At 47.3% G+C, this 26,386-nt stretch overlaps 1 protein-coding gene across 13 annotated transcripts in view; it reads right to left on the bottom strand.

Annotated features, from left to right (window-relative positions):
• Nucleotides 1-360: 360 nt before the first annotated feature.
• TENM3 (teneurin transmembrane protein 3) overlaps nt 361-26,386 on the bottom strand; it is a 650,972-nt gene continuing 624,946 nt past the window's right edge. For all 13 annotated transcript variants that reach the window (XM_070068317.1, XM_051842575.2, XM_070068314.1 and 10 more), the window contains 6 exons: nt 21,303-21,478; nt 19,828-20,063; nt 10,898-11,194; nt 6,626-8,237; nt 3,813-3,943; nt 361-1,950 (listed from right to left, as the gene is read on the bottom strand). In XM_070068317.1, the coding sequence (XP_069924418.1) occupies nt 1,195-1,950; nt 3,813-3,943; nt 6,626-8,237; nt 10,898-11,194; nt 19,828-20,063; nt 21,303-21,478 (3,208 nt within the window). In that variant the 3' untranslated portion in view covers nt 361-1,194. The remainder of the gene's footprint in view (nt 1,951-3,812; nt 3,944-6,625; nt 8,238-10,897; nt 11,195-19,827; nt 20,064-21,302; nt 21,479-26,386) is intronic.

Raw genomic sequence — 26,386 nt, 5'->3', positions numbered from 1 at the left:
GGGCTGAGAGAGGGCCAGAGAACCCCTCCTCCCCAGTTCTTTTCGGCCTTCGTCTACATTCCACCAGCCTTGATGTTGTCCTGTGCCTCTGAGTGGGTCATGTTCGAGGACACTGGCTCAGTGAAAAAGAGAAGAAGGAGAAAGGAGCGGATCTCGGATTGGCCACCCACTTAGGATTGCACTGTCCTACCCATCTAGTGATAGAAAGTTGCACATTTTTTTTCAACCTAATACAAAAATATTAACACTTCTGGACATTATAGGCATAAGTTGTTATATCTCTACAATATAATAATTTATACTGTACAGCTATAACAGATAACAAAAGGTGCAATCCTTTTAAAAAAATCACACAGTTCACATGTTTTTATCATTTTATTTTTTAAGTATAAACTTTTTAAACACTTTACATAAATTAACTCCTCTGAGACTAATATTTGATGTACAGTAAATTGTAATTCATATAAAAATCCATAAACAACTTGTCTCACATAATTTACAAAAAAATCAGGGTTTCCTTTGCTTATCAGTGATAAGGATTCTATTTGCCAGTTTTCTCCCCAAGGCAAACCACGTCAGCATTGTAAAATCCATTATTAAATCCCCCGCCGTAGCAGAAGTCACTTGTGCCAATGTCCTTTCACAAAGCAGCACAGAGAGCACAACTGGGTTGTCTATAAACAGCAACTTTGCCCCACATGTTAAAATGAACAGAGATATATATCACATCCTACGCAGAGACTACTTCTTGTAAGCAAAGGTCGACAACGCCATACTATTTGGAAACACTGTATGCATTTTGTACTTGGTTAAATACAGTGCCGCAAAGGAACCCACGGCCCGCAGCGAAACGTGTAGGCCTTTCTTCCTTTACGATTTTGTTTTCTCTTAATACTTTCAGTCCAACTGAGTGCAGCGATATGCATATGTAAACATATTCTTTAAAGCCCATCACCTTGAAGGTCATTCAGAAAAACAAAAAAGTGGTCTTTGTTTCTGTTTTTATTCGTGAGTGTGTGGGTTGTTTTTGTTTTGTTAACGGTATCAGTTCTCCTGGAAGGCTCTTCTGCGTCGGAGAGTCCAGTCGGGATTGTGCTACAGAAAGCTCTGCGCGAGGGTGTGTGGTTTAGGCTCAAGAGAAATGCAGCAAAGCAGTGAGGTCGGCTCCGCGGCGGCCGGCGCAAGGCCCGGCCGTTACCTCTTGCCGATCTCGCTTTGGCGGAGGAACTGGATGTTGTTGGCGCTGTCGGCCAGCTCCGGGTACTGCTCCACCGAGAGTACGTAGTACCCGTCGTAGCCCTGCACCTTGCCGGCGCTCAGCAGCTGCCGCTTCTCGCCCTCCGTCCAGAGGCGCGCGCCCTCCTCGCCGTCGCGCACGCGCTGCTGCTCGCGCGCCCAGGCCCGGGCGAGCGCGCGCTGGCGCGCCTGCTCCAGGATGCGCGCCTTCTCCTCGTCCAGGGTCATGCCGTAGCGCACGTGCAGCGCCAGCGCGCCGAACTGCATCTCGACGTCGGCGAACCTGCGAGTCCTGCCGTTGACCACGGTGGTGGACTGCGACACGGTCACGTTGATGCCGTTCTCCAGCGCCTTGCGGCCGCTTGTCAGGCGCAGCGTGCCCAGGTCGCTCTCGGGCGTGGTGGTCTTGATGAAGTAGTGCGTGTCCTTGCCCTCGATGGTGAAGTGCAGGTTCTCCAGGTAAAAGGCGTTGTTGAGCACGGCCGCCACCTTGATGCAGTCCTCGTTGGCGATGTTGAGCACGTTGGTCTGCACGCGGCCCTGGCTGACGGCCAGCATGACGCCCTTGCCGATGAGCGACTTGACCGTGGCGAACCAGAGCCATGACTGCTCGCCGCCGGCCTTGCGCCTGCTCACCTGCACCTCGGCCATCTTCCCCAGCGACAGGAAGGCCTTGGCTTGCCTCGCCACTTGCTGCTGCACGCCGAAAATGGGCTGAAAAGCGAAACACAACAGGGGGGATAGTTGAAAGAACACGTGTGTAGCCCTCAGAGGCCAGCGCGCCAGGCTTCCTGGCCACCATTCTGCTCTTGACCCAGGGCCACGAGGGCGTTGGGGCCTCGGAGGCTGGGTGCCCAGGCCTCCAAGGCCCACTCCCCAGAAGGGGAGCCAAATGGGTATTTCATTTTTTTTTTTTTTTATTAAGCTCTCACATTTGTTGGATGTTGTTCCCCTGGCCCACCCCAAGAGGACAGCCCAGTTTGCATGGTCCTAGGTCCCAGCAGTTTTGTCCATGGGAGGCAGCCGAGAAGGCACCACACACAGAGATGGGGCTGGTGGTGCTAGGGCCGGATTGCTTGGTCCCTCCTCATAGGCTCTGACATTTAAGTCAACTCTGTACTCTCTCCTGGGCAACAGTTTTGGGTTGAAAATCGCGAGTATTTGCACATCCGAAACGTGCATGGACGAGTGGACAATGGGGCAGTTGGAGATGGGTATTTATTACTTTGGGAAAACAGTTATTTTCCGCAGGCTTAGAGACAGCAGACCATCGACACCGGCCATTTCTTACACCACCAGATGTTTGGCCAGTGTTTCCCAAAGGCACACATCTGTCTCATTTGCCCTTGGGGCAGCCTCAGTGTCTTTGCCGTTGATTCCCTTAAGCTGCCTGATGGCCCGCTTCTCTTGACAGAGAAAATGAACCATATTTAAAGGGCCACCTAGGAAAAAGAGTGGGCCAGTGCATTTGTGCAGTTAGACTCCAGTGTGTTCACACATGTTGGGCGGTCATGTAGGATTAGGACGGGTATGTTCAAGTGCATTAGGGAACTTCGGTATGTCTTCATGGTGCTTTATCAGTGTAGATGTATTCCTGATTAGAGCTGCTAAAATGGCTCCCAGATGCTGGAAATCTGATGGGTTTTGACTTTTAAATGTAAAGGTGACATGTGAAGAAAAACGCTTTTATACGAAATATGAAACACATTCCAGAAAACAGAGGTATTGACATTGTATATAGAGTGTGTGTGTGTGTGTGTGTGTCTCTGTGAATCACGCTTGACTTTTTTCTTTGTATTCATTGAAATTATAGGAAATTGCTTGGAGGGGGGAATTAATCTTTCGAAGAAACTCTGCACTCTCTTCTCCTTATCATTATGGGGTAACCCAATTTCTTGATCTCTAATTATTCTTGCTTTAAGCTAGAAATCCTGGGGTTTTGTTGTACGTTTCTTTCTGATCTCTGAATGGTGGGAATGAAAGGTGCCACTTTCTGAAATGGCAGCTTTGACTTTGCCATTTTCCATTCTGTTTCTTTTATTTTTCCTAACAGTTACAGGGCTCCTGTTGTTTTCAGGACAATTCCGTGAACACCTGGTTGTAGGTGGGGCCTCCCCAGAAGACAGTTTTATTTTTAATATTTTCCTGGGAAACACTGCTAATGTTTTCAAGAAAATCGAAATCGGTGGCATTGTTTGTGGGCTGCTAATTTGTAATATGAATCCCTGGCCTTCCTGTTTATAGTATCTTTGCCTTCAGGTCCCAAGTGCCATAAATGTGCTTTCATAGGGTTCTCTGCAGAAACTCGGCACTCAAAAATGAGCTTGTGCATTTTATTACCTTTTGAGAATATCTTTCTATGTTTTTATTGGCATCGGTAAAACCTGAGTTAAGCCTGTTTAACAGGCCCTGGTTTGCTGAACAGAAAAGCAGAGAAGGGGGGTGCTTTTCTTCCCTAAAAGGGACAAGAAATTAAAAAACTGTCTCAGTACTGTTTTCACAGAGTAGTTGGATTAGATATGGGTAAAGACAAGTACGCCATGTCTCGCCCTCCCATGGTTTTGTTGCTTTCTTACCGGTATATCATCCCACTGCTGACTCTTTAGAAGTTCATAGGAGGGTTCTGTTAAATCAAATTTGGGAACAGGGAATCCAGGAATAGCATTGTGCAGATGGAAGCCAAATGTCACCAGCCAGCTGTTAACATCTAGGAGAAGAATGTTCAAAATGAAAGGTGTTAGAGTTTATTTTGTGCTTTCATAGATTTAAATTCCTACCTTTGGAAAAAAAAAAAAACCCACAATCTCAACCAGTAATAACCCGAGAGAAAGCACATGTTGGCTTTATCATGCAATTCAAAACCCACTCTGTTTTTAGCCATGAAGACAATGACCTCGATAGCAGCCCTGTGGTAAATGACACAGAAAACACAGAAAACGCAGAGCAACAGATACTCAGACTGCATAAACTGTCATAGGTGCCAAGTTGCATCCTGTGTGAGGAATACTGATACCAAGTGTAGCAACAATGCTAGGCAGTGTGGCAAAGACACAGTTGTGGGGAGCAAGTGAAATGTGCTTTGTAGTTAGCAAGACTGGCCTTAACTACAAGTCGTGTCTTGTTAGCTTTCTAAAGTGATTGCCCAAGGATACGTGGACATCCACAACCCATTTTCTATGAACAAAAGCCCTAAATGGAGAGTATTAAAATCAACAGCTGACTCCTAATGAAAGATGAATGCCAAAAGCTGGCGAAACTGGCCAAGAGCACAGGAGTTCTGATTACCATCGGTTACAGCTTCAAAGGCTCGCTGTGCACAGGTGGAGACAAACTTTTGGGGAAAAGAACCTGGAAACCTTTAAAATGGAATTTTTAAAATATTGCCATGTGACTCCGAAAAGCCATTAAGCCCAGAATAGGGCTTTTATTCTCTTCTGGAGGTTCTAATGTGGCAGCGGTGCTCAGCAGGCTTGCAGCTTTACGAGTACAGTTGGGTGTAGATTATTTTATATATTAAGCGTATTGCTGGAAAATTTGAAATTGCATTGCACCTAATATATTTTATGCCATTCCATCTCTCTTTTGATGTGTTCCAGAAAATGCTGCTACGGCATTCCCCGCAGCCCATGTTGCTAGGAGAGGATGCACCCAGGAGCTGTGGGCCTTCAAGCCTTTCTCAGCGAGCCCCTGTCAACATCCCTTAAATCACCGGTTGTAAGCTGCCTGTCAGGATGATGGAGAGCCACTTGTTTCCTGCTTCCTTCTCTAGGCACCGACGCTCGCCTCATTGCCGGGCCAGTAGGTCCTTCGTCCAGGCATCTTACGGCTATACAACCTGTGATACTCTCCTTCCTTTAAATGGAGCGGTGCCAGTAGTGGTGGGGAGAAAAACAAGTTCCAGGTTGTTCTTGTGGGATGGAGAGGGATTATTTAAGATTATAGGTGGGTCTTTACTTTCTCTCCAAGGTTGCAGTTTTGGGGGCAAAGGTCCTCTTACACCAAACAAGTCTGTGTAACAGTGAAATTGGGACAGTCTTAAATACTGAAAGGCACTGATAGAACAGTGCGATTTGGGTGCAGATGTGTAGTGAAAAAGCCTGGAGTGAGGACAGCATCAGGATGCCGGCGAGTTGGGCTGCTGCAGGAAGGGACTTGGGCTGGTTCACAGCGGAGAGAGGCTTGGAAAGCTTTAGGCAGAGTGGAAAGGTACACCATCTGTGAGGGCAGCCTTTTAAGAGCTGTACTGAGACCAGAGAGAGCAGAGTCTCAGTATGCCTCAAACACTGAGCTGGATGGAGCTCCGGACACCAGCCAAATCAAATCGAAACAGAACAGAAAAACCAATCAAAGGAAACAGGAAAGAACCTTCTTCCTGGAAAAATTAATGTGGGAGGTTCAATTGTGGCAGCCTAGTTAAGGAATGGAAGGTAGAAGCCGAAGGATTCAGAGTTCTTGCAGCTGAGAATGAGGGAAGAATCAGCTCATTAGAGGGGATCGTGGTAGTGCCTGCAAGGATCTTGTGGCTGTTTTATATCCTGGTGGTTCTATGGTGGCCAAAGTGGGATCTGGTGTTTTCAGTCTTACAAAACTAAAAGAGTAGGTGCACTGAACTTGGAAAGATCTTAAATCTACAAAGCCAGAAAAAAATCACCCCATAGTGGCAGAGAATCTAGTGGTACATCAGTCCTGTCACTGTGCAAGAACTGCACTAGATGGCAGTGAGAACTGTGTGTGTGAGGATGGAGTGGAAACAGAAAAAGGATCCACTGGCTAAGCAACTGAAGTTGCTCCATTGTGGTCCTAGGGTGATGAAGACAGGGTTAGACATCTCCCAGGGCTGGAGGACACATGTGCCACACTAGATCGTCCCCATTAGAGCTTTATACCTGTATTTTGAAAGTCCAGCATCACACATTTGTCAGCTATTACTTAATGGAGAACTGTATCCATTCTTGTGTTTTATGCCATAAAGTGAGCAGGCACAATTATCCCCATTTTATAGTTGAGATAACTGAGACTCGAAGTCATGTGACTTTCCTGTAAAGCCATGCAACTTGTAGGGGAGACGCTGGGATTAGAACTGCAGTCTGAGGACTCTGAGTTCAGCGTGGTTCCTGCTCTCCCCCTCCACGTCACTTCCCTTCCTTAAATGATGAGACTCCCTGTCATTTCTAAAACCCTACGGCATTGGGCATTGTGATGCAGACTAGGAAGTAACCATGTCTCACTGTGCCTTTGTTGTTTTGTCTATGGTTCCATAGAGAAACAAGTACTCCTAAGGTTACACATCTAGCTTTTCATGAGGGAAGATAATTCTAGTTATTTTGTGTATTAATCTATTGATTGCAATAATTCAGCACTTGGAAAGAACAACAAAAAATCTGCTAACCTGTGATGTAGTCTTTCACATCATGGATTTTGCTTGCAGGGTTGTTATTCCTAAACATGTACAGATTAAAAGGAGCTGGGTCCTTGCCAATTCTTTTCCAGATTTCTATGTCAGGTGTTGTCCATCGCCCTGCCAAAATATCATAATCTCTTTCTCCAAAGTGGATTAATTTGGTGAGTGGGTCATACAAGCCACCATGAAATCCAATTACCAGCTGAAAGTCGATATTGGAGTCAAAGTAGATTTCGCCATACGCAGTGTACTGAATCTGTTTGAGCATCAGCCCATTGCTACTGAAGACAGCCAGTGGCGTCCCTGTGTTATCGGATGCGATGTAGAATTCATCCCCACTGCTGATTTCCATGGCAAAAAGATGTCCTTGGAGATCATAATAAAGGGAGGTAATTTCTGAGCTTGAGTGGTTATAGACATGAGTAATCCTGGTAGGATAAGTGAGGTCAGCGTAAAAAAACTGCAGGTGCTGCCCTAGGCTGGTTTTGCTAGAAACCCGTCTCCCCAGGCCGTCATAGCGATAGATCACTGTCCAGCCACTGCCTTTACTATAGACTCGGGTTAGAAGCCCCTTGGAGCTGTATTCAAAGATTTCTGTGCCTCTTTGACGTAGGAAACCATCCTCATCCAGCCGGTACTGAACATCTCCCAGGCGGGTGATTCTGTCCCGCAGGTCGTAGCGGAGGGGCGTCAGACGTGCGCTGTTGCTCGGGTTCAGTAAGTGCAGGTTTCCATTCAGGTCGTAGTTGTACCGCCACATGATCTTTTCATTGAGGTACACTGTTTGCAGCTGCCCGTCGACATCATACTCGTAAGCATATTTGGTGGTGTTGGCAAAGGGCCCTATTTTAATCTCTCTCTTGGTTACCCGACCCATGTTATCATATTGAATTGTAATCCAGTACATGAGTGACCTGAATATCTCATACTGAATTTCCTTGATGCGGCCGTGAGCGTCGAAGTGCTTTGTGTAAGTCATTACGGCTGTGGATATGATCTGATTAATATCATAGTATATTACTCCAAATTTTCCAAACTGCTCAACTTTGCCAGAAATGTCATCAAACTGATAGAGATCAATGGGCAGTGGGGTTTCATTGATGACACCCTGCATGCTGGTCACTCGAAAGCTGTTGTCATAGCTGTAGTCAAATCTTGCGTTTACCATCCCATCTTCACTGAAGCGGAAAATCTGTCTGTCAATCAGGGGGCCGATTTGCCTGTATCTAATGGTGCAAATAAAACCATCACTCTGGAGGTTTACTGTTTTGAGGACTCCTGCTGTTTCATCATAGGTAAAGCTGACTCTTGTGCTATCATATAAAATTTCCGAGAGCCTCGTCTGCCTTCTGTATTTGAATAAGACCCTGCGGCTGGTCCCCAGGAAAGCGGTTTGCAGGAGCAGCCCTTCCTCGTTGTAGTCGGTGATGATGGAGGCGTTGCTCTCTGGGGGGTTGTATATGTTGCGGTAGTAGCCGATGGAGCGGATGGTCTGCATGGTGTGGCGAGCCACGCTGGGCATGGTGATGGCGGACAGGCGGTCCCACATGTCGTATTCGAAGATGTACTGCCGCTGGCTGTGCAGCAGGAGAACCATGGACTGTAAAGAGGGAACACGCATTGTTACCCAATGCTCGGGAAATGGGGGAAGTGCACACAGGTTTGGTGACCGAGAACACACAAAAATTCTGCTTGAAAAATGATTGTCATTTGCACCGAGTTATCCCTGACCTTCCATTTCCCTAACGATTCCCTGCCCGATCTGCCTGGATGCTTAATTGTGTGGGGTTGTGAGGTTAGTGGCTCAAGATTCATGGTGTGCTACTCGTCATGACTGTACCATTCTCTTCCCAGGCACTCAGAGCCAACCAGCAGATTGTCAATGGATTTGGATAAGTCATAATACAGGCACAAGCAAGCTGCTGCTTTAAAGACAATATTTCAAGGAGAAAATAGCATCTGGGAAATGCAATCCTACCCATAATTAGCGATTATTTAGTAAGGTGGCTTTTCCCCCTCATTTGATTGAAGAGCCACTTAAATCACATTTTAATTTCCAGTGTGTTTGGGGGAGGAGAAAATCATCCAACATATTATTTTATGAAGAAGAGACATAAAATTAGCCAAAAATGGGTAACATGTACATAGAGCGCCAATGTCAACAAACACCGCTAAATTAATCACGTGGCAAATCACGGCTGTAAAGGCCCTTAACAGAAATAGGAGTTTAGATTTCTTTTCTTTTTTTTTTTTCTGGTGCGTTCTCACAAGGCATCTGCACTGACAATAAAAATGTACATTTTGGGCTAAATTCTAAGTAAATCTGTAAATGGGAATTGGCTTGGATGTTTTGCAAGGAATTGCAGAAGGAGAGATTTGTTAGGTCCAGCTGAGCGGTCACACAGGGCTTGGGTGGGTCCTCCCTCTGAGCAAGCTTCCTTGGTCCCTGTGAGACCAGCTCCAGCAAGTAGGAAACACCCTAATCACCTGCATTCTTCCAAGGGCGGCTGGGACTAGGCTGAATTCACAGGCGTTAGGGTCTCGTGTTGTAGCTCTTTAAAAGCCTAGCTGATGGTAGTATGCTATGACCTGTTTTGTGGTGAACACGCTGGGGCTTCCTGTGCCCGTTCTAGCCAGGAAATGGTGACTGCGTGGATTTTAGGGGCTTGGGAGAGATGGTGAGAAAGGATTCACTGGAGTATTGATGCGTGAAGGTGATCTTGGTTACTGCCGGCGTCTGCCCGTGACAGCGGCTTTTATATCAAGATCCACACTTCGGCTCCCTTTAAACCTTTTCAGTCACCTGGTGATCACACTATCATTACATTTCTGACTCTTCCCTGTAACACAATTAGGGAGACTGTTCCAGATTGAAGCGGGGATCTCCTCCTGCTTGAAGAAGTGGCCTTGGGTCTTGTTAGGTTGGGCAGGGCGGGGGTGGGTGGATATTTTCCGTGTGTCAGCAGTCAGCAAAGTGTGTGTGTAGGAGACCTAGGCTGGAGTCTGTCGACAGATGACCAGCTGAGTAGCTCACTAGAGGGGAATGGTCAGGCTGGGGCAGGGGGGCTTGTTAGCTAACAGCAGGAGTCCGCTGTCCCAAGGGGGAGTCTCTGGGAAGCAGAGCTGGCAGGTGGGTTTGCAAGATGGGGTCCTGGCCGGGGGCAGGGGCGTGTGCTCCTGGAAGTACTCTGGGGCTGGAGGTGCCTGAAGGGAGACAGCATGGCGCAGCGAGCTTGGAGTCTGAAACTGCTGCTTGGGCAGAGAATGCAGGGTGCGAGCCAGCCGGGATGATCTGATGGAGTGGCTCAGGTGTAGGGGTTAGGGGGACACTGAAGCATTCCATGGGGCATGGGTGAGGAAGGAGATTGCGTGAGGTGAGCACAGCAACAACAGGGATGTGATTTTTTGGTGTCTGATGTGTGGGGTGGAGGCTGTTAGCTGTGGCTGCCGTGTAACTGGTGGTGGAATGCTTTGAGGTTTGAGAGACAGCAGAGCTTAAAATGGAAGCATTTTCTAGTGCTAATGTTTGCTTTAAAGGGAAAGGAAACACTTCATGAATATGCTGTTGGTTGCATTACATTTCTTACATAAGGAGAACATCCTTTCTCTTCCTTCTTCTCTTTCACTCCCTCCTGACACCAGTCAATAACCCAAGACACCACCCATCACACAGCATAGCCTTCTGCACGTGCAATACTAAGTCTCCATACCGGTACTGCATGGAGTTCTCAAGATTAGGGCATGCTCACCTTTTACAGTTAGAGGGGAGAGATGCTACCGACTATCTGAAACTGTGGCTTTCTAGGAAAACAACCTCTTTTGGTTAATAATGCATAGATAGGCGCTCCATGCTTTTTATGGTTATGTTGACGCTCTGCCAGGAGCAACACAAAACTGACAGCTTTAACTGTGCTAATGTAAGGCTCTCTCTTAAATGAAAGAGCTAGCCTGGAAATTATTTACAAATGACTTACAAGCTCAAGGTCTAATTTGTGGATGTTGTCAGTGTATAAGCTTGGCAGGTGGACCCAGTGAGGGCTTGTTTGTTTACGACATAAATCACTTAAAGGGTTTCAGATAGAACTTAACTAAGGAGGAACTACTTTGCTAATGTGGAAATTCATCACTGCTGTACCCGTGTGACTTTCACATGGCTGCTTAGAATGATGCACAGAACTCCAGTCCTGTGCCTGTTTTTGCCCGCCCCCCCCCGCGGTGCTCTGGGCGGTTTCCTATGTGTTCCTTTGGGTGCAGGCGTACCTTCTCTAAGTACGTGTAGCTCCATGTTTTACCGTCCGCAAAGACCCGAGACACAATCCGCCCCTGGCCGTCGTAATCGACTTTCTCACTCGTAGTTCCTCTCTGGATGCTGGCAATTTGGCCTGTGGAGGAGTAGGTGACGTTGACGGCCATCAGCTTGCTGCTTGGCAGCCAGAGCGTCGGGTGCCCCGACGAGTCGTAGGCGATCCTCAGGAGGAATTTACGGTGGTCGTCATAGATCTTCTCCGTCTTGGTGGTTCGATCGAAGTCCACCGAGAGGAGGTTCCTGCCGTTAACCTGTTCCAGCACAAGCGAGAGGATCAAATAAATCACGTGACCCCCAGCACCAGTTGCTCATTCCTCTGCAGAGTAATCTTCAGTATTGTTTAAACACCATTTATGATGATTGATTCTCTCTGTCAGTAAATTAATTTAGCAACTTCTTGGGTACAAGTGCAAGGCAGTAGATTAACTGCTCTTTTAAAAGGTTTTATTAAGCAGAAAGACAGCCTGGCGTTTGTTCAAAACCTTTCCAATTAAATTTTGTAAACCAAAGCAGCTGATAAGGAGAATACCAAACGTATTTGCTGGGAAGTTTGTTCAGAAGACCCGAAGGTGACAAAATGACATCTATGTAAATTACTCCAGGCTCCTCCCCCAATAAGGTTGAAAATTAACTGCTTAGGAAATTAATCATGGCTATATTCAGTAAGACACAGTGGTAACTGTGACTGCGGCCCTTTGAAGAGCGGTTAAGTAGAAGTTGGAACCCATACAACTGTAAATCATTAATGAGTTTAAATAGCAGGAGCTTACAAACACCATCATTGTTCTTGGCCCAGTGCTGAAATGTCACAATTTTTTTCAGGACGCCTTTTCCTTTTGATAACATCTGGTTAGCTGGCAGGGACTTCAGAGGCCTTCACTACCGCATACACACAGTCTGAACATCGGGCTTAATTTACACAGCCAGCACCATGCTGTTGTAATAGGGTTCCGTGTATGGCCACGGGCCACGTCCAGAAACTCTCACTAGATCTGACTGTTACTGTCTGTGGTCCAAGGCACGCACGGGCAGGCATTCGTGAGAGCAGTGGCGATGTGGCCTTGAGTTACTCCTGCTGTACACACAGCAGGCAGTGTTTGCAGACTGTGAGCCCCTGGCCTGCTTTGTGGAGGCAGCACGTGCTAAAATGCTCATTTACTTGCGGTTTGGATGGCTAAAAATTAAGTAGGAAATACCTTAATTTTACATGAGCAGGTCCTAGCTAGAAACTTCCAAACTGTGATAGCTCCAGGTGATTATGCATAAACATAAAATATACTATCTTGATTTCTAAAAAGTTGAAACCCATATAGTAATTTTCCCCCACCATAATTTGCATTTTTCACGAACTTTTTGAAGACCACCCTTATATGCATGGATTTTCCACCAAAATAGACATCTTTTAATTCCATTTTCCATAAACTTTTAAAGGTATATATGCAAGGATATGTGTATGTATGTATATAACACACTTGTATGCCTGTATAAAATCTGGGATAAGACTAATTTTTGTATTTTATCATCGAATTAAACATGTATCATGGAAAAATACTCCTAAGCTCAAAATTTCCCAGTTTGCTGTTCAAGGGAGTACTGTGAAGTTCATGGAAAGGCAATGACAAAACTCAAAAGCAAGTGATCTGGGGAGGAAATAACTCAGAGATGACTTATAGAAAACAGGAAAAGGCTAGGGCCTTGGATGGAAACAGATTTTTAAACAATTCTAAGACATTTATTTATGGGAGAGAGCGAGTTCCCATCTACTGGTTCATTCCCTAAGTGCCCACAGCTGGTAGGGCTGGGCTGAGGACAAAGTCAGCAGTGGGGAACCCAGTCCAGAACTCCCTTATGAGTGGCAGCAGTCAATTTACTTGAGCCGTCCCCTGCTGCCTCCCAGGGTGCATATTAACGGGAAGCAGGAATCACGACCCCGAGCCAGGGACGGAACCAAGGCCCACATGGGTGTCTTAACCGCTCAGGCCAAACATCCACCCTCCTTGAGGGATCTTAATTTTTCAGATTTATCCTTATAGATTGAACTGAACTGGGAAAGAGTCCAATGCTGCACCACAGGAGAAATTAGTGTGTGCTTCTGTGTGTGTGTGTGCGCATGTGTGAAATGGGGTGGGCAGGATATACCTGACGGGGCCCAGAAGCAGCATGACTTTGGGCTTTCAACCCTTCTGAATCTGTTTTTGTCCATCTGTAAATAAAGAGGTTGGACCAGCTCCCTGAGGCTCTTTCAATGATTTCATCTGATTCTGCCCAGCCAGCTGGAGGCCTTCTGAGCGTATAGGTTCCCATGTGGCAATGTCTGCGTATTCAGTTGTTCTCTGTCTTTAGTGAATTCTGTGAAACTTAATGAGTTCAGGCTTGTAGTATGCTTTGTGTACCTTGGAAAGAAGCTACCAGCTAGTGTTACAAATATATGTTTTCAAATCTGTGGGGAGCTTGGATAGTCAGTGAACTTGGTAACCGGTGGTCAAGCTCTTCCGCTTGCATTAGCTCTACATTTCTGACGCTCTCTGAAGAGGTCTCGCACGATGTAAATGGCTTCTGTAGGGCTGTTGGGTTTCTCAGAGTGTGTTTTGAAAGAAAAACTCCCTGACTGTTCAGGCTTGCCCTCTTTATTCCTCCTGTAGGCTATTCCAGGCTTCAAGTAACCGGGACAGGTGGACTGTGCAGCTTCCGCAGACGACGGTACCCGCGGTACAGCTCCATCTGCCTGTGTCTTACTTTGCATCCAGTTTAGTGTGTGTTTGAAATCTCTACTGCTTAGCCCTCCTTTGCCTTTGCAGTATTTCCTCAGGCTGCTGGGGTGGGGAACCTTTCCTCTGCCAGGGGCCATGTGGATATTTATAACATCATTCACAGGCCGTACACTCGTCCACGGAAAACTGAGCCTGCTGTAGACTGAATTTCGCGCCCCTCCTGCAGTTGCCTTGGAAGGGCCGGGACACAGGATTTTGTAGACCCGATACACTCCCCACCCCTGGTAGAGCATCAGGTATGTGGGTTACAGAGCCGGTGGGACTGGATATTGTAGGGAGAGGGCAAAACCTCCAGTCTGAAGCCACCTCTTCTTAGTGTCTGTCCCCTGCTCTGGCTTCTCCGGTGTGTGAGTCTGACCACACCCCCAAAGGCAGAGGTGAAAATCGGATGATGTGCGGCTGCCACTGTGTGAGACGCCACAGCAAACACGTCACCACACGCAAGTGGTGTGCGACCACACCGTGGGATGCAAGTTACAGTTTTGCTTTTCACACAAATGTTTTGTGTGGTATCTTTCTTGTCTCCTCAAACGGAAGGGATGAGGAAAGACTTAGAACGCGGCCATGTTTTTTTTCCCACATTCCCAGCACCAGCTAAGGCTTCCGCCATTCTCACCATTTCCAGACACCAGCAGCTGTTACTACTCAATATGCAAAATGTCAAAAGATACTAAGGGAGCTCATGTTTTTTCCATCCCTCCCAAACTCGTCCAGGCTTTCTCCTGTGGGTATTAGATACCAAGTGTGGCTGTCGAGGGACATTCTCTTGCTAGGACGTGGTCTTACCTCGCTGCACCTTGCTGAAATCACAGCAGCTTTTCAATCTTATTATTTTTTTTGACAGGCAGAGTGGACAGTGAGAGAGAGAGACAGAGAGAAAGGTCTTCCTTTGCCATTGGTTCACCCTCCAATGGCCGCTGCAGCTGGCGCACTGCGCCTATCCGATGGCAGGAGCCAGGTACTTCTGGTCTCCCATGGGGTGCAGGGCCCAAGCACTTGGGCCATCCTCCACTGCACTCCCTGGCCACAGCAGAGAGCTGGCCTGGAAGAGGGGCAACTGGGACAGAATCTGGTGCCCTGACCGGGACTAGAACCTGGTGTGCCGGCGCCGCAAGGCAGAGGATTAGCCTAGTGAGCCGTGGCGCTGGCCAATCTTATTATTTTTTAGATAGTCATAAAGCACCAGCGTTACCATGCCCCAGTGGCCTTTTAATACACATTTTTTATTTTTTTTATTTGACAGGCAGAGTTAGTAAGAGAGAGACACAGAAAGGTCTTCCTTCCGTTGGTTCACCCCCTAAATGGCCACTAAGGCTGGCACTGCGCCGATCCAAAGCCAGGAGCCAGGTGCTTCCTCCTGGTCTCCCATGCCGGTGCAGGGCCCAAGAACTTGGGCCATCCTCCACTGCCTTCCCGGGCCACAGCAGAGAGCTGGACTGGAGAGGAACAACTGGGACTAGAACCCAGTGCCCATATGGGATGCCGGCAATGCAGGCAGAGGATTAACCAAGTGACCCATGGTGCTGGCCATTAATACACATTTTTAATTATTATAAAAAATATCAAGCTAAGTCAAATAACCTAAAGATGAAAAGCCTTCTATCAGATTGTTACTGTACTTCCAGCTATATAAAAAAGAATCCAAATGTTGTGTATGGATAAGAGATGTCCATGAATTCCTTTGTGCAGTTCAGTATTTCTTTCAAATAAGCATGGAAAAATCTCCATGTTCAAAGGTCATGTCCACAATGACTGTAATTAATTCCAGCGTCCCTTTGATATTGGGAGGACAGCAGCTCTAATTTTTCCCTCTGGAATGCTTGAAAAACAAAGTCATAATGCCGTTAAGCAACTTCCCAGAGAGGTGCCAGCACCGTCAGATCACCCCCACTTATCTAGACCGTTATGGACAGCCGTGAGGAGCACACGTAGCGGCAACGTCAAGTCTGCCTCGAGTCCTTGTTTGAGCATCAACGTGGCTACAGTGTTGTGTCCCTGCCCTCGGCTGGCCAGTGCTGGCTGCACAGGCCCACTCAGTGCCACTGGGTGGGAGTGAGGAAGAGGACATCACTCAGGTGTGAGTGGCATGGCACAATTTAAATGTGCCATCATACTTAACGCGTGCCTGTAAACACACTTCCGGCTCTTGCCAGTCTTTCAGAATTTGTGTTTTCAGTTATCCACTGTACTTTTTCCTTAAGCACTCCGTTCTGAGCAAGTTTCAGGAGATGTGTTCTATTATTAGAACACCAGCTTTCTGTGCCTGGTTCTCAAGTCCAGCATGGGTAAAAGGAAGATTTACCGAACCACGCATGTATCTGCCTGAATCAGTCACAAGCAAGCAAGCTGTGGTGTCCTCCTGTCCTCTGCCAGGCTTTTCCCCATTGCTATCAGGATTTTTTTTTAAATTAATTTGACAGAGAAAGAGAGAAAGGTCTTCCTTCGTTGGTTCACTCCCCAAATGGCCACAATGGCCGGCGCTGCACCCATCCGAAGCCAGGAGCCAGGTGCTTCCTCCTGGTCTCCCATGCTGGTGCAGGGCCCAAGCACTTGGGCCATCCTCCACTGCCTTCCCTGGGCCACAGCAGAGAGCTGGACTGGAAGAGGAGCAACCGGGACTAGAACCTGGTGCCCATATGGGATGCTGGTACTGCAGGCGGAGGATTAACCAAGTGAGCCACGGCGCCGGCCCTGCTATCAGGATTTCAAGAGCTGACCTTTTCCTGTGGGATCCATGCCCCTGTCCCTCAGCGCATCACTTCTCAGACAGGGCTTGTTTCTTATATTACAAACTTTCTAATTTGTACCCTGGGCCCTTTCATCTAGTATATGCATACATAGAAAACATACACGCACACTCATGCAGGGTCACGTGCACATATGTAGTTAGCCCGTGGTGTCTGTAGGATCTGGTGTGAGGTTTGTGTACGGCAGTCAGACGTCTGCAGGGATGAGCTGTTCACGCAGCTCCTCTCTCAGGAAGCTCCGGATGTAAGACACACCCGGACCCGTGTTGTGTGAGGCTGGCTTCTCTCATTCTTTCATTCAAACCTGAGCTTGCACCACGTGTCAGGCACAGCGACATCTGGGTCACAAACACAATTTACAATGAACTTTCTGCTAGGAAGTAATGGAGGGGAAGAGGAGAAACCCTCTGCCCCGGCAAGGGGGGCTGGGGCTGGGGCTGGGGCTGGTCCTGGCGGCCTCAGGCCCCCACCCCCCGCACCCCCACCTTCCCTTCCCTTCCCTGTGCTGGCTGACTCCAGGTTTAATCCTTACACCAGACTTTGCTGCCATCGCTTTCTCCCTAGAATCCCTCCTCAGATCCCCAAAGGAATGAAGTCAGCAGTCCGGGCTGGCACATCCAGTCTTAGGTTAAAGGTAAGAAGCCAGGCCTTGTGAACCTGGCCCTGTCTCTGGGAGAGCAATCCCACATACGCGCTGGGAGCATGCTCGCATGGGGACTGAATGGGCCTTTGCGCCCGTGTGCAGCATGCCCCCTCCCTCAGGGGAGGCCCTGTCTCCACTCACACACGGGGAGGGGAAAGTCCTGCCCTGCCCTGCCCTGCCCAGGCGAGTCTGGGCGGGGCTTGCAATGCAACTTGTGTTCAGCAGGCTAATTTTTAAATTGCTCATTCTGCGTGGCCAGCAAATGATGTTATAAAGATCCATACTAGCTCTGGGCAGAAAAAGGGTTCCCTGCCCCTGACAGGAGGCAGAGAACTAGAAGTTTCTGATTGGGTTTCCTCTCTTCTCCCCAATCTCTTTGAGAAAGCAGTGTCCCAGAGGAAAACAAGACGGCCTGAGATCGAACTTGCTTCAGAGAACAGCAGGGACTATGTCTCGTGGTCAGCTTCTGGGTGAAGCGTCTCCCACTTCTCCCTCTTTCCACTTCCGGTTTCCTCTCCGGCAAGCTGATGGCGCTTCCGTTCCTCTGCTGTGCATGCAGGAATGCCCAGGATTGGCTTATGTGCCTGAGGTCAAGGTTAAGGTTGGGGAGCATATAACCCTGCCTTTTATCTTCAAACACCATTGCACGGTTTTGTTTGATTCTGGTGATGATTGTGTGGCACACAGGCAGTGTAGGGTAAATTTTATTTTATCTGCGTCAGGTGTATATAATGTCCAGATCACGGTGCTGTGATGCTGTCCAGATAATATTCTATGCTCTCTGTATCATAGAGATAGGACGACGGAGATAAGGAAACTGAATTTCAGGGACGTTACACTTTTCCCATGAGGTTTGCTCTTGGTCAAAAGTTGAGTCTGATGAGGAACCCGTATGTGTGGGGTGCTACTTAAGTGCCATGTCATCTTTGAGGTGTGCAAACAGTGCCTCTGGGCCTTGTGAAGTGTGTGTGCATGTGCGCGTGCACAGTACCCCTGCCTCAGGGATCATTGAACAAGACAGAGCTTGAGAACTAGCTTGCAGCTGGCAATGGTCCATGAAAGCAGGGGCCAGGGAAGCAGTCAGGGGTGGTAGTGGCAGATGGGGATGCAGCCAACCACTGACTCCTGGGTTCAGTATGAGAAAAGGTGGGAGCTCGAGTGGATTCTGGCACAGATCATGCCCTGTGAAAGTGATCCCACAGAAGTCTAGAGCCCTTGTCCCTGCCCATTACTTTCCCTTCAACCCTGACCCTGTTTCTCCTTCCAGTGTTTCATTGTGTTTTCTTGCCAATCCTCCGCTGGCCCAGGAGAGACCAGAGGAAAAGCAGGCTGGCTCCTGCAGCATGTCCTGCGGTTGAAGTGCAATCAGAATACAGCCCAGGAGCTGCCCACAGTCTGTTTCATTCACCCATTGGTCCTTTTTTTTTCCTTTTCTATTTCCTTGGAAATGGCTAGAAACAACATTTAGTAAGAGCTTGTTAAGGTGAAGGACGGCCTAGGTAAATGATATTGGCCTGTGTTGATGATAATATAACATTTGGGGTGCAGAAAAAAGGACATGAACAAGAGAAGGTTCCTATTTTGTTCTTCCTCCCTGATTTTAAATAGTTTTTTTTTCTAATGGTAAGGGAAGTGATGTTAGCGGGAATTATCTACATTTATCTGAGAAGCTAAAATTTGTTTTCTAATAGAAGGAATGAATCAGGAATCAGGTTCAGTGTCTGGTGGTTGAAGGTGGCTTCTTGCAGCCTGTGTTTCAGTACTTAATCGACTCTGTCTTTACCAAATAGCTGTCATAAATCACGGCTTGCTGTCTGGATATATTTGGCCCATAATATGAGAGAACATTTTGCAAAGCTCAATTACACCAGCGTCATCAGAAATATCACATTGCTCATAAAGGAATATAAATTGGGGTTTTTCCATCAATAGTGAAGATGTAGCAGTCAGACTGTGAGGTGACCATTGTGACTGTGGCTCCAACCTGTAGCTACAAATACCCTTCAATGGCTAGCCTGTCTCCCTGAGCACACAACGTGTGATCTGGACAGCATTCACTGTTTAGACCAGTTCTCTCTCATCCTGCCCACCACATTAACTGAGTAGGTCAAGCACAAGCACAAGGGCCGGCGCTGTAGCACAGTGGGTTAAGCTGCCACCTGCAGTGCTGGCATCCCATATGGGTGCCAGTTCGAGTCCCAGCTGCTCCACTTCCGCTCTTTGCTGTGGCTTTCTGGCTTTGGATCAGTACAGCTCCAACTGTTGAGGTCAACTGGGGAGGAACCAGTGGATGGAAGACCTTTTTCTCTCTGCCTCTCTGTAACTCTGCCTCTCAAGTAAATAAATATTTATAAAAAAAAAAAAAGACAGCACAAGATTATTAAGATAATAATAGCTAAGTAAGGATCAACTGACATAAGGGACTATGCTATATGCATTTTCCTAATTTCCCAGGGAAGAATTTATTTTTAATCATAGTTACATTGAGAAAAACATTTTCTCAAATAGGTGGTTTTTATTATGGACAGTCTTAATTGCTTGGTAGTTCGTAGGGCATGAGTCATTCTCCAAGGTAGGCTGTTACACGTCCCCATGAGTGTGGCATTCACACTTGGAGATGACGGGTGAGGGTGAAGACAAGATAAATCCTGCCCCAACAGATGGGCTGGCTACATGGCACAGAGGACTGGATAGCCCCATCCTTCCCTCCAATAACTACTTACCCTAAGTTTCCGACCAAAGACATTCACTTTTCCTTGGGCTTGCTCTTTTCGGAATCTCCACTCCACCAAATTTTGGCCATTCTCACCAGGAAGGGTCATATTTCTTTTGGCAACTGTTGGATTGGCTGTGCCAGCCAGAACGTGTGGTTCTGTTTGGTAGTGTGAATCCAGACCACTGGCGTAGATTATTCGAAGCGAGCCATCATAACCAATCTGGTAGCTGTTTCTTAATTGATCTGAGAAACAAGAAGTAGAAAACAGGTACTATTAGATATGAATTACATACTTGGCTAGCTGTGCAGTGAGAAGCGTCATACATTCCTAAACTGTCGACTGAACCCCTTGTATAGAGAAAAAGGGTACTTGATGATGTCCCTTTTGAAAATAACAAAACAATTTTGATTTCTAGCCTTTCTTGCTGCCAAAGGCTTGGTTTAATGTTAGGGACAAATTTGATGGGAATCCCAAGTCCTTCCCTACTTCAGGTTTCTCTTCCTCGCTTGATGAAATGAGGGGTCGGCCTCTGTGGCTTGTGCAGTAAACAGTTTGTGAGGAGCTACGGATGTGGGCCTTTAGGAGGCAGATGCACCCAAGTCCAAGGTCTCAGGTGCCTCCTCTCCCCTCCATCCATCCCTGGATCTTTCCTCAAAAATCCTTGGAAAGGGTTAGTGTCTACACCCTGTAGTACCAAAAATAAACCTAAAACTGGCTGCAAAACAAGGAGTCATCTTACATTTTGTGCATATTATACTGCCTCAATTAAAAATTTTAGGAGATAGGACCATTTGGGAAAGAAACAAACTCAAATACCAGTTTTAGATGATTACACAGATTACCAAATGGAACAGGATTAAGAAAAAAAGAATCAAAGAAGTTTAACCCAGATTTTAGCATTTATTCCTATAGCTGTGACCTCAAAATTGTGAGTACCACTGTCAGTAGGTTTTTCCAAGGTTAGTATAATAAAGTATATGGTGAGAGGTTCTTTTATGGAGATACTGGATCTATATGGCCAAAGAGTGAATGAAAAAACCACAAAGTACAAATACTACATAAATGGACACTTGAATAAAACTTCCATGCAATGCACACTGCGATACCACATCACACACAGCGTCAAAGCACTGTGTCCCAAACTCCCGCACTGAGGGGACAGTGAGGGGGCAGCAGCGTGCTCTGGAGAGCTGTGTCAGACTGACTCGGAAACAGGCTGAGGATGCTTGGGCAGAGCTGGAATTCCGGCATGTTATTCAATGGGAATGGGAAAAGACTTTCTAGGTTAACACTATTATGTATGTGATTTTAATATGTAGGCATAGCTAAATATTACATGTAGATGATAGTTTACTCTCTATGTCTCTCCAAATTCCTAGCTCCACCTCCCCTTTCCTGGTCCCTCTTTGAAAGTGAGGGTTTCCCCATTCTACTTGGGGGCCAGTAGTATTTTAAAATTATCAATTCAAAGTTGGGTTTACCTTGAACCATGGTGTAGAAAGAATCGATTGAGGACAGATTCGAAGTGATGCTGACGTCTTCTTCCCGGCTGGATGACTCAATGTCCACTGTGATGGCCTTGTCCATGTCCCCATGAAGGTTTGTGACCACTCCGGTTGGAAACGTCACATTTGTCAGGCGACCCTCACTGTCATAGCTACAGAAAAGAGGCATTGGCTGTGCATTCAGTAGGAGACTGCGGGCTCTTCTGACTTGTGACTATCACGTGCTGCACGTTAATTTGGAAGGGTGTTTGTCTTTGTGCATGAGCTATGCAGAGTGAGGACATCAAACATGCTTTGAAGTAATCAAAAGCCTGTTTAACATAGAAAAACCTCACCGGTGAGAGCAAAAGTAAACAGGGTAGCTCTCCATCTCAGCATATTATTCTTTGAAGTGTGACCAAAATCCTCCCGCACATCTAATTTGCTGTTTCAAAGGGAACATGTTTGCTGATATTAAATTCCTTAGTACGCCTCCATATTTTTTGCAGAGTAGATTTGGCTCACTGTTGTATCAGTTTTTACAGTTTTACTAATTTATGCCCTCTACAGCAATGCAAAATGGATACATACATATACACAGATACACGTATGTAATTTTGTAAAACAGTAAATATACATACACATATGAGGGTGTCTAAGAAAGTTCATGGAAAATATGTACTTTGAAAATACACATGTATTTCAATTTTTTTCCCACCAAAATGAACTTTTCTTTTAATTCCATTTTCCGTGAACTTCTTGAAGTTCATATGTGTGTGTATCTGCATATTCTGCATATTTTAAAATATTATTTTAGGATCTTGGGACATCAACAAATTATAGGTATCATTTTTTTAAAAAATTTATTTGACAGGTAGGATTATAGACAGTGAGAGAGAGACAGAGAGAAAGGTCTTCCTTTCATTGGTTCACTCCCCAAATGGCCACAATGGCTGGTGCTGTGCCGACCTGAAGCCAGGAGCCAGGAGCTTCCTTCCGGTATCCCATATGGGTGCAGGGGCCCAAGCACTTGGGCCATCCTCCACTGCCTTCCCGGGCCACAGCAGAGAGCTGGACTGGAAGAGGAGCAACCGGGACTAGAACGTAGTGCCCATATGGGATGCCGGTGCCGCAGGCGGAGGATTAACCAAGTGAGCCATGGCGCCAGCCCTGGGACATCAACAAATTAATAAAAGCCTTTTAAAGACTTGATTTTTCAGAGATTGGCTTACTTTCTGAAGGTAAACTGAGACCCATATGCTGGTGTGAGTGGTGATGACTTACGTTTATCTTAATAACTGAATGATGATTTATTATGTTTCCTGAGATAAGGCGTAGTACTTCCTGACACTTCATGATTATTTTTATTATAAAACTGTTCTGTTTAAGCATATAAATATAAGAGGAACTTAGTACTTCAGTATTAAAATATATTTTCAAGGCTTTCCTGTGCTCATAAATATTCATCATAGACACAAAGTTTGACTGAAGAGTTTTTATGGCAGCCAACAAGAGAAATTCTGAAAAATGGCAGTATCAGCTGAAGAAAGACAAAACAAAATGCAGAATAAAGGGCGAACGCTGGAGGATCTGGATAGCGACACCTTTAAGGCTGGATTCCAGATGCACACCAAGGCTGCCTCACGGGCGCCAGGTTTCACGTGAAATGGAGATGGGGACCACGTGCTAGCGACATGAGCCCAGAAGCTGAATGAGGAAGAAAGGATGGAATTAGAGAAACAAAAGAAGGAAGAAAGAGGACATACAAGAGGTGTATATGTGGGGAAGCCTGGGAGGAAGGTGTCAAAAGATTTCAGTGATATTGTGGAATAAAAAAGATGAGAGTGGGGGAAAAAACCCACATGGTGAGTAATTAGGATATCGCAGGCAACAATGGCAGAGAGGATTCTGGGAGGGCAATGACGCTCCCAGAGAGGGAAGAGGAGTGTGAGGTCTGTACAGCCGGGGCTCAGCTGATCGGCTAATTCTGAGGAAACAGTACCAGTCTGATGATGGAGGTGACTGATGAGACCTGCCCACCTGCCCACCTGCCAGGGGGCTCAGCCAGCAGCAGGAATGGGGACTGAGTAAGGGGATGTGAGATGGAGAAGAGAAGCAAATGCACCATTAAGTGCAATCATTGTTTGGACTCGGAACAGGCGGCTGGGGGAACAAAGCCGATGTCCTTGCCCTCTCCACCAGCCCAAATGCCCTGGAAGATTAAGGCATAAAATGAAGAAATCCAACATAGTTTATTGCTGTCATTGCTTTTCAGAAGAAATCATTGCTCTTGAAGAAACAACACGTGTAGGCTTATTTATATAGCAAACCCGAGTTACAGAACTATCAAGGAAACCAGCCTCAAGTTCACCAATAAACTTGGTATAATTCTTGCATCCCATTACACTTTACCATAGTATGTCAAGAATATGCTACTGGGTCTTTAAAAAAAAACTAACATCCTTTTGAATGCACCAATGGAACAGATGGAAAAGTGAAAATAAGCTGTGGCTAGGTGACCTGGTCAGGTTCTCAATGGAGCCCACGACTGGGACCTTTATGCACCTGACCCCGGGTCCATCCGCCCATCTGCGAATCCCAGTGCCTGCCTGAAAGCTTTCTGTACATGATGCCACCTGCCAGCAGCTCGCGGACGCGTTCTCACTGCTGGTGCCGACCTGCCCTTTGAGGACCCCTCTGCTGGTTTATGTTTTCCAGCTCCATTCAATCCACAGCAGAGCCTTCACCTTTGTCCTGTGGAAAGCGTTTTCCCAACCTTTGACTTCGCTCTTTCACTGGCCTGCCTCCCGTCCCACTGCCTGCTGAGCAGGTGCTCTGTATCACAGGATGCCGCGCACCGAGATACCGCCCAGGAGGCTGAGCAGTCAGACACTGACCTGTTAGCCTCGGGTTCTTTGGGAAATGAAAATCTGAGCGACCTCGCAGCGAGGACCATTCAAATGATACAGGGAGAAGCTGGGATCTTCGTGGCTCAGCCTAACCATTCGGCCCTGGAAGTTGGGAGTTTGTGCCTTCTGAGGAGTAGCTGGGTGTAAGTGAAGGAGTGTTTGCACGAGGCCAGGAAAGCTGTGACGGTGTTAGGCCAGTCATTTCCTAGTTCCCGCACAACCTCTAGGTACAACCCGAGGTGTGGGGGGACTGTGAATACAGGGTTTAAGAAGCCTGACTGCAGAGAGAAGTCGTGCCTGTGAAGACGTTAACTACTGAAAAGGAGTGCCCTGGGGAGGGTCACAGACCGGCAAGGCGACCAGGGTGTGGACAGAGAGGTTTTCATGCCACAGGAGCTGGCGTGGAGGCATATCCAGGCGCCGATCTCAGCCAGGTCTTGAAATAGGCGTGGGACTTTAGCCAGGGATTCATGTGGGCAGCGGGGCACGGAAAGGGCGAGGCTGAGCGGCTGGGAAGGAGGTCGGCGAGCACAGGGCCCGGCCGAGAACAGGGGCTGAGGAGGGCAGTTTCCTGGCAGAGGGAGGCCTTGGGCCGGTTTTGTCAGTGGGGATTACGCAGTGCTGAGGGAGACTTTGAAGCAAAGTAAGGCTTTTGAATAAGGCTTCAGGGACAGCGGCGGCGTGGAAGGAGCCGGAGGCAGGGGTGACAGGTCAGGGAGTGGCTCCCAGCCTTGCTGATTTTATGAGCCAGGAAAAAAACCGTATCAGGGATATTTATTTAAAAGCATCACTGACACCTGCTACCCCCATCATGTCACAAAGGCCATTGAAGTTTACCAAATGTAAGAACGACTTAATTTCAGAGTGAGGGATGTTTCTTTAAAAGGAATACTGGTACAAGGATGAAAAGGTTAGAAGTGGCTGACAATGCAAGACAGGTTAGCAAGAGAAAAGTCAGTAAGAACTCATCAAAGGTTTATGTGCTATGAGAGCCTTCAAAAATAAGGACTCAGGGCAGGGGTCTGTGTTGGGGTCCTGGCTCTGCACCTGATTTCAGCTTCCTGTTGATGCACACCCTGGGATGCACCTGGTGACAGCGCAAGCATTTGGTTCACTGCCTCCCGCGTTGGGAGACCTGGATGGAGTTCTGGGCTCCTGACTTCAGCCTGGCCCAGCCTTGGCTACTGTGGGCATTTGGGAAGTGAACCAGCAGGTGGAAGATCTCTGGTTCTTTCTCTGCCTTTCAAATTAATATAGAATAAATCAATAAAAAGAAGACCCAGAGGCCCTGGGAAAGTGGTGTATTTTTATGCTGAGGTTCGATGGTGGAGGGACAGCCAGGTAGGAATGGGATTTACAGCCAGGGCTGATCTGACTGTAAGCAAGGTGGGCAGCAGGGCCTGCCTGCTAGGTCTTCTTGGCCTTCATATGGAGCATTGCCCACGCCACACCCCCAACACAGTCCGGTTCGAGACTGGGCCCCCTGCAGTGAGGCTGTCAAGGCTACTTGCAGGGGAGGTCCGAGAGTGACCTCTCTAGGAGTTAGGCTTGCTCTGGGGGAGAGAGCTCAAGTTTCTATAGCCCTCCCTGGGGAAGAGGCGCTCTGGTGAGTACGGCTGCTTCTGGGGAGAAAGGGGAGACGGTCACAGAGGCCCCTGGCTTCTGAGGCCCGTCCAGTCTCCTCTAGTAGCAGGTACTCAGCACTCAACCTTGGAGTACCATGTTACAATCTGCAATGAAAGGTTTATGACAAGAAAAAGCTGTTCACCATCCTTAGTTTGTTCACTTTTGCGCAGATTGGTGAAAAAATTCTGAGATCAGCACCTTTGTGAACCAAACTGAAAACAAGATGGATGAGAGAGACTTCAAAGACCAGGGGACTCTGGATAAGGGAGTGAGGTCCTCAGGCATCAAAGGTGGCTTCTGGGTTCTTCCAGAAACGGTAGGCTTGCTGCCACAAGCGTCTAGCAAATGACCACCATCCTCAGGAATGCACTGAGACCTCTCCATGAGCCACACCTGCCTCTAGAGCCCTGTGGCTCAGCTTCCTGTTGCTAGGCCTGGGTGGTGAAGGAGCCCCACCCAGCTTGTGTATTTGAGATGTGGTTTGCTTTGATAGCTTTTGGAATTCACAATGCAGTTGGCTCTAGGGAATGTGACTGCAGCATCAGC

This window comes from Oryctolagus cuniculus, chromosome 2, assembly GCF_964237555.1.
Source record: "Oryctolagus cuniculus chromosome 2, mOryCun1.1, whole genome shotgun sequence".
In the NCBI taxonomy this organism is placed as follows: domain Eukaryota; kingdom Metazoa; phylum Chordata; class Mammalia; order Lagomorpha; family Leporidae; genus Oryctolagus; species Oryctolagus cuniculus.
The sequence above is the reverse complement of the archived record's forward strand: the minus strand, read 5'-3'. Positions and strand labels throughout refer to the sequence as shown.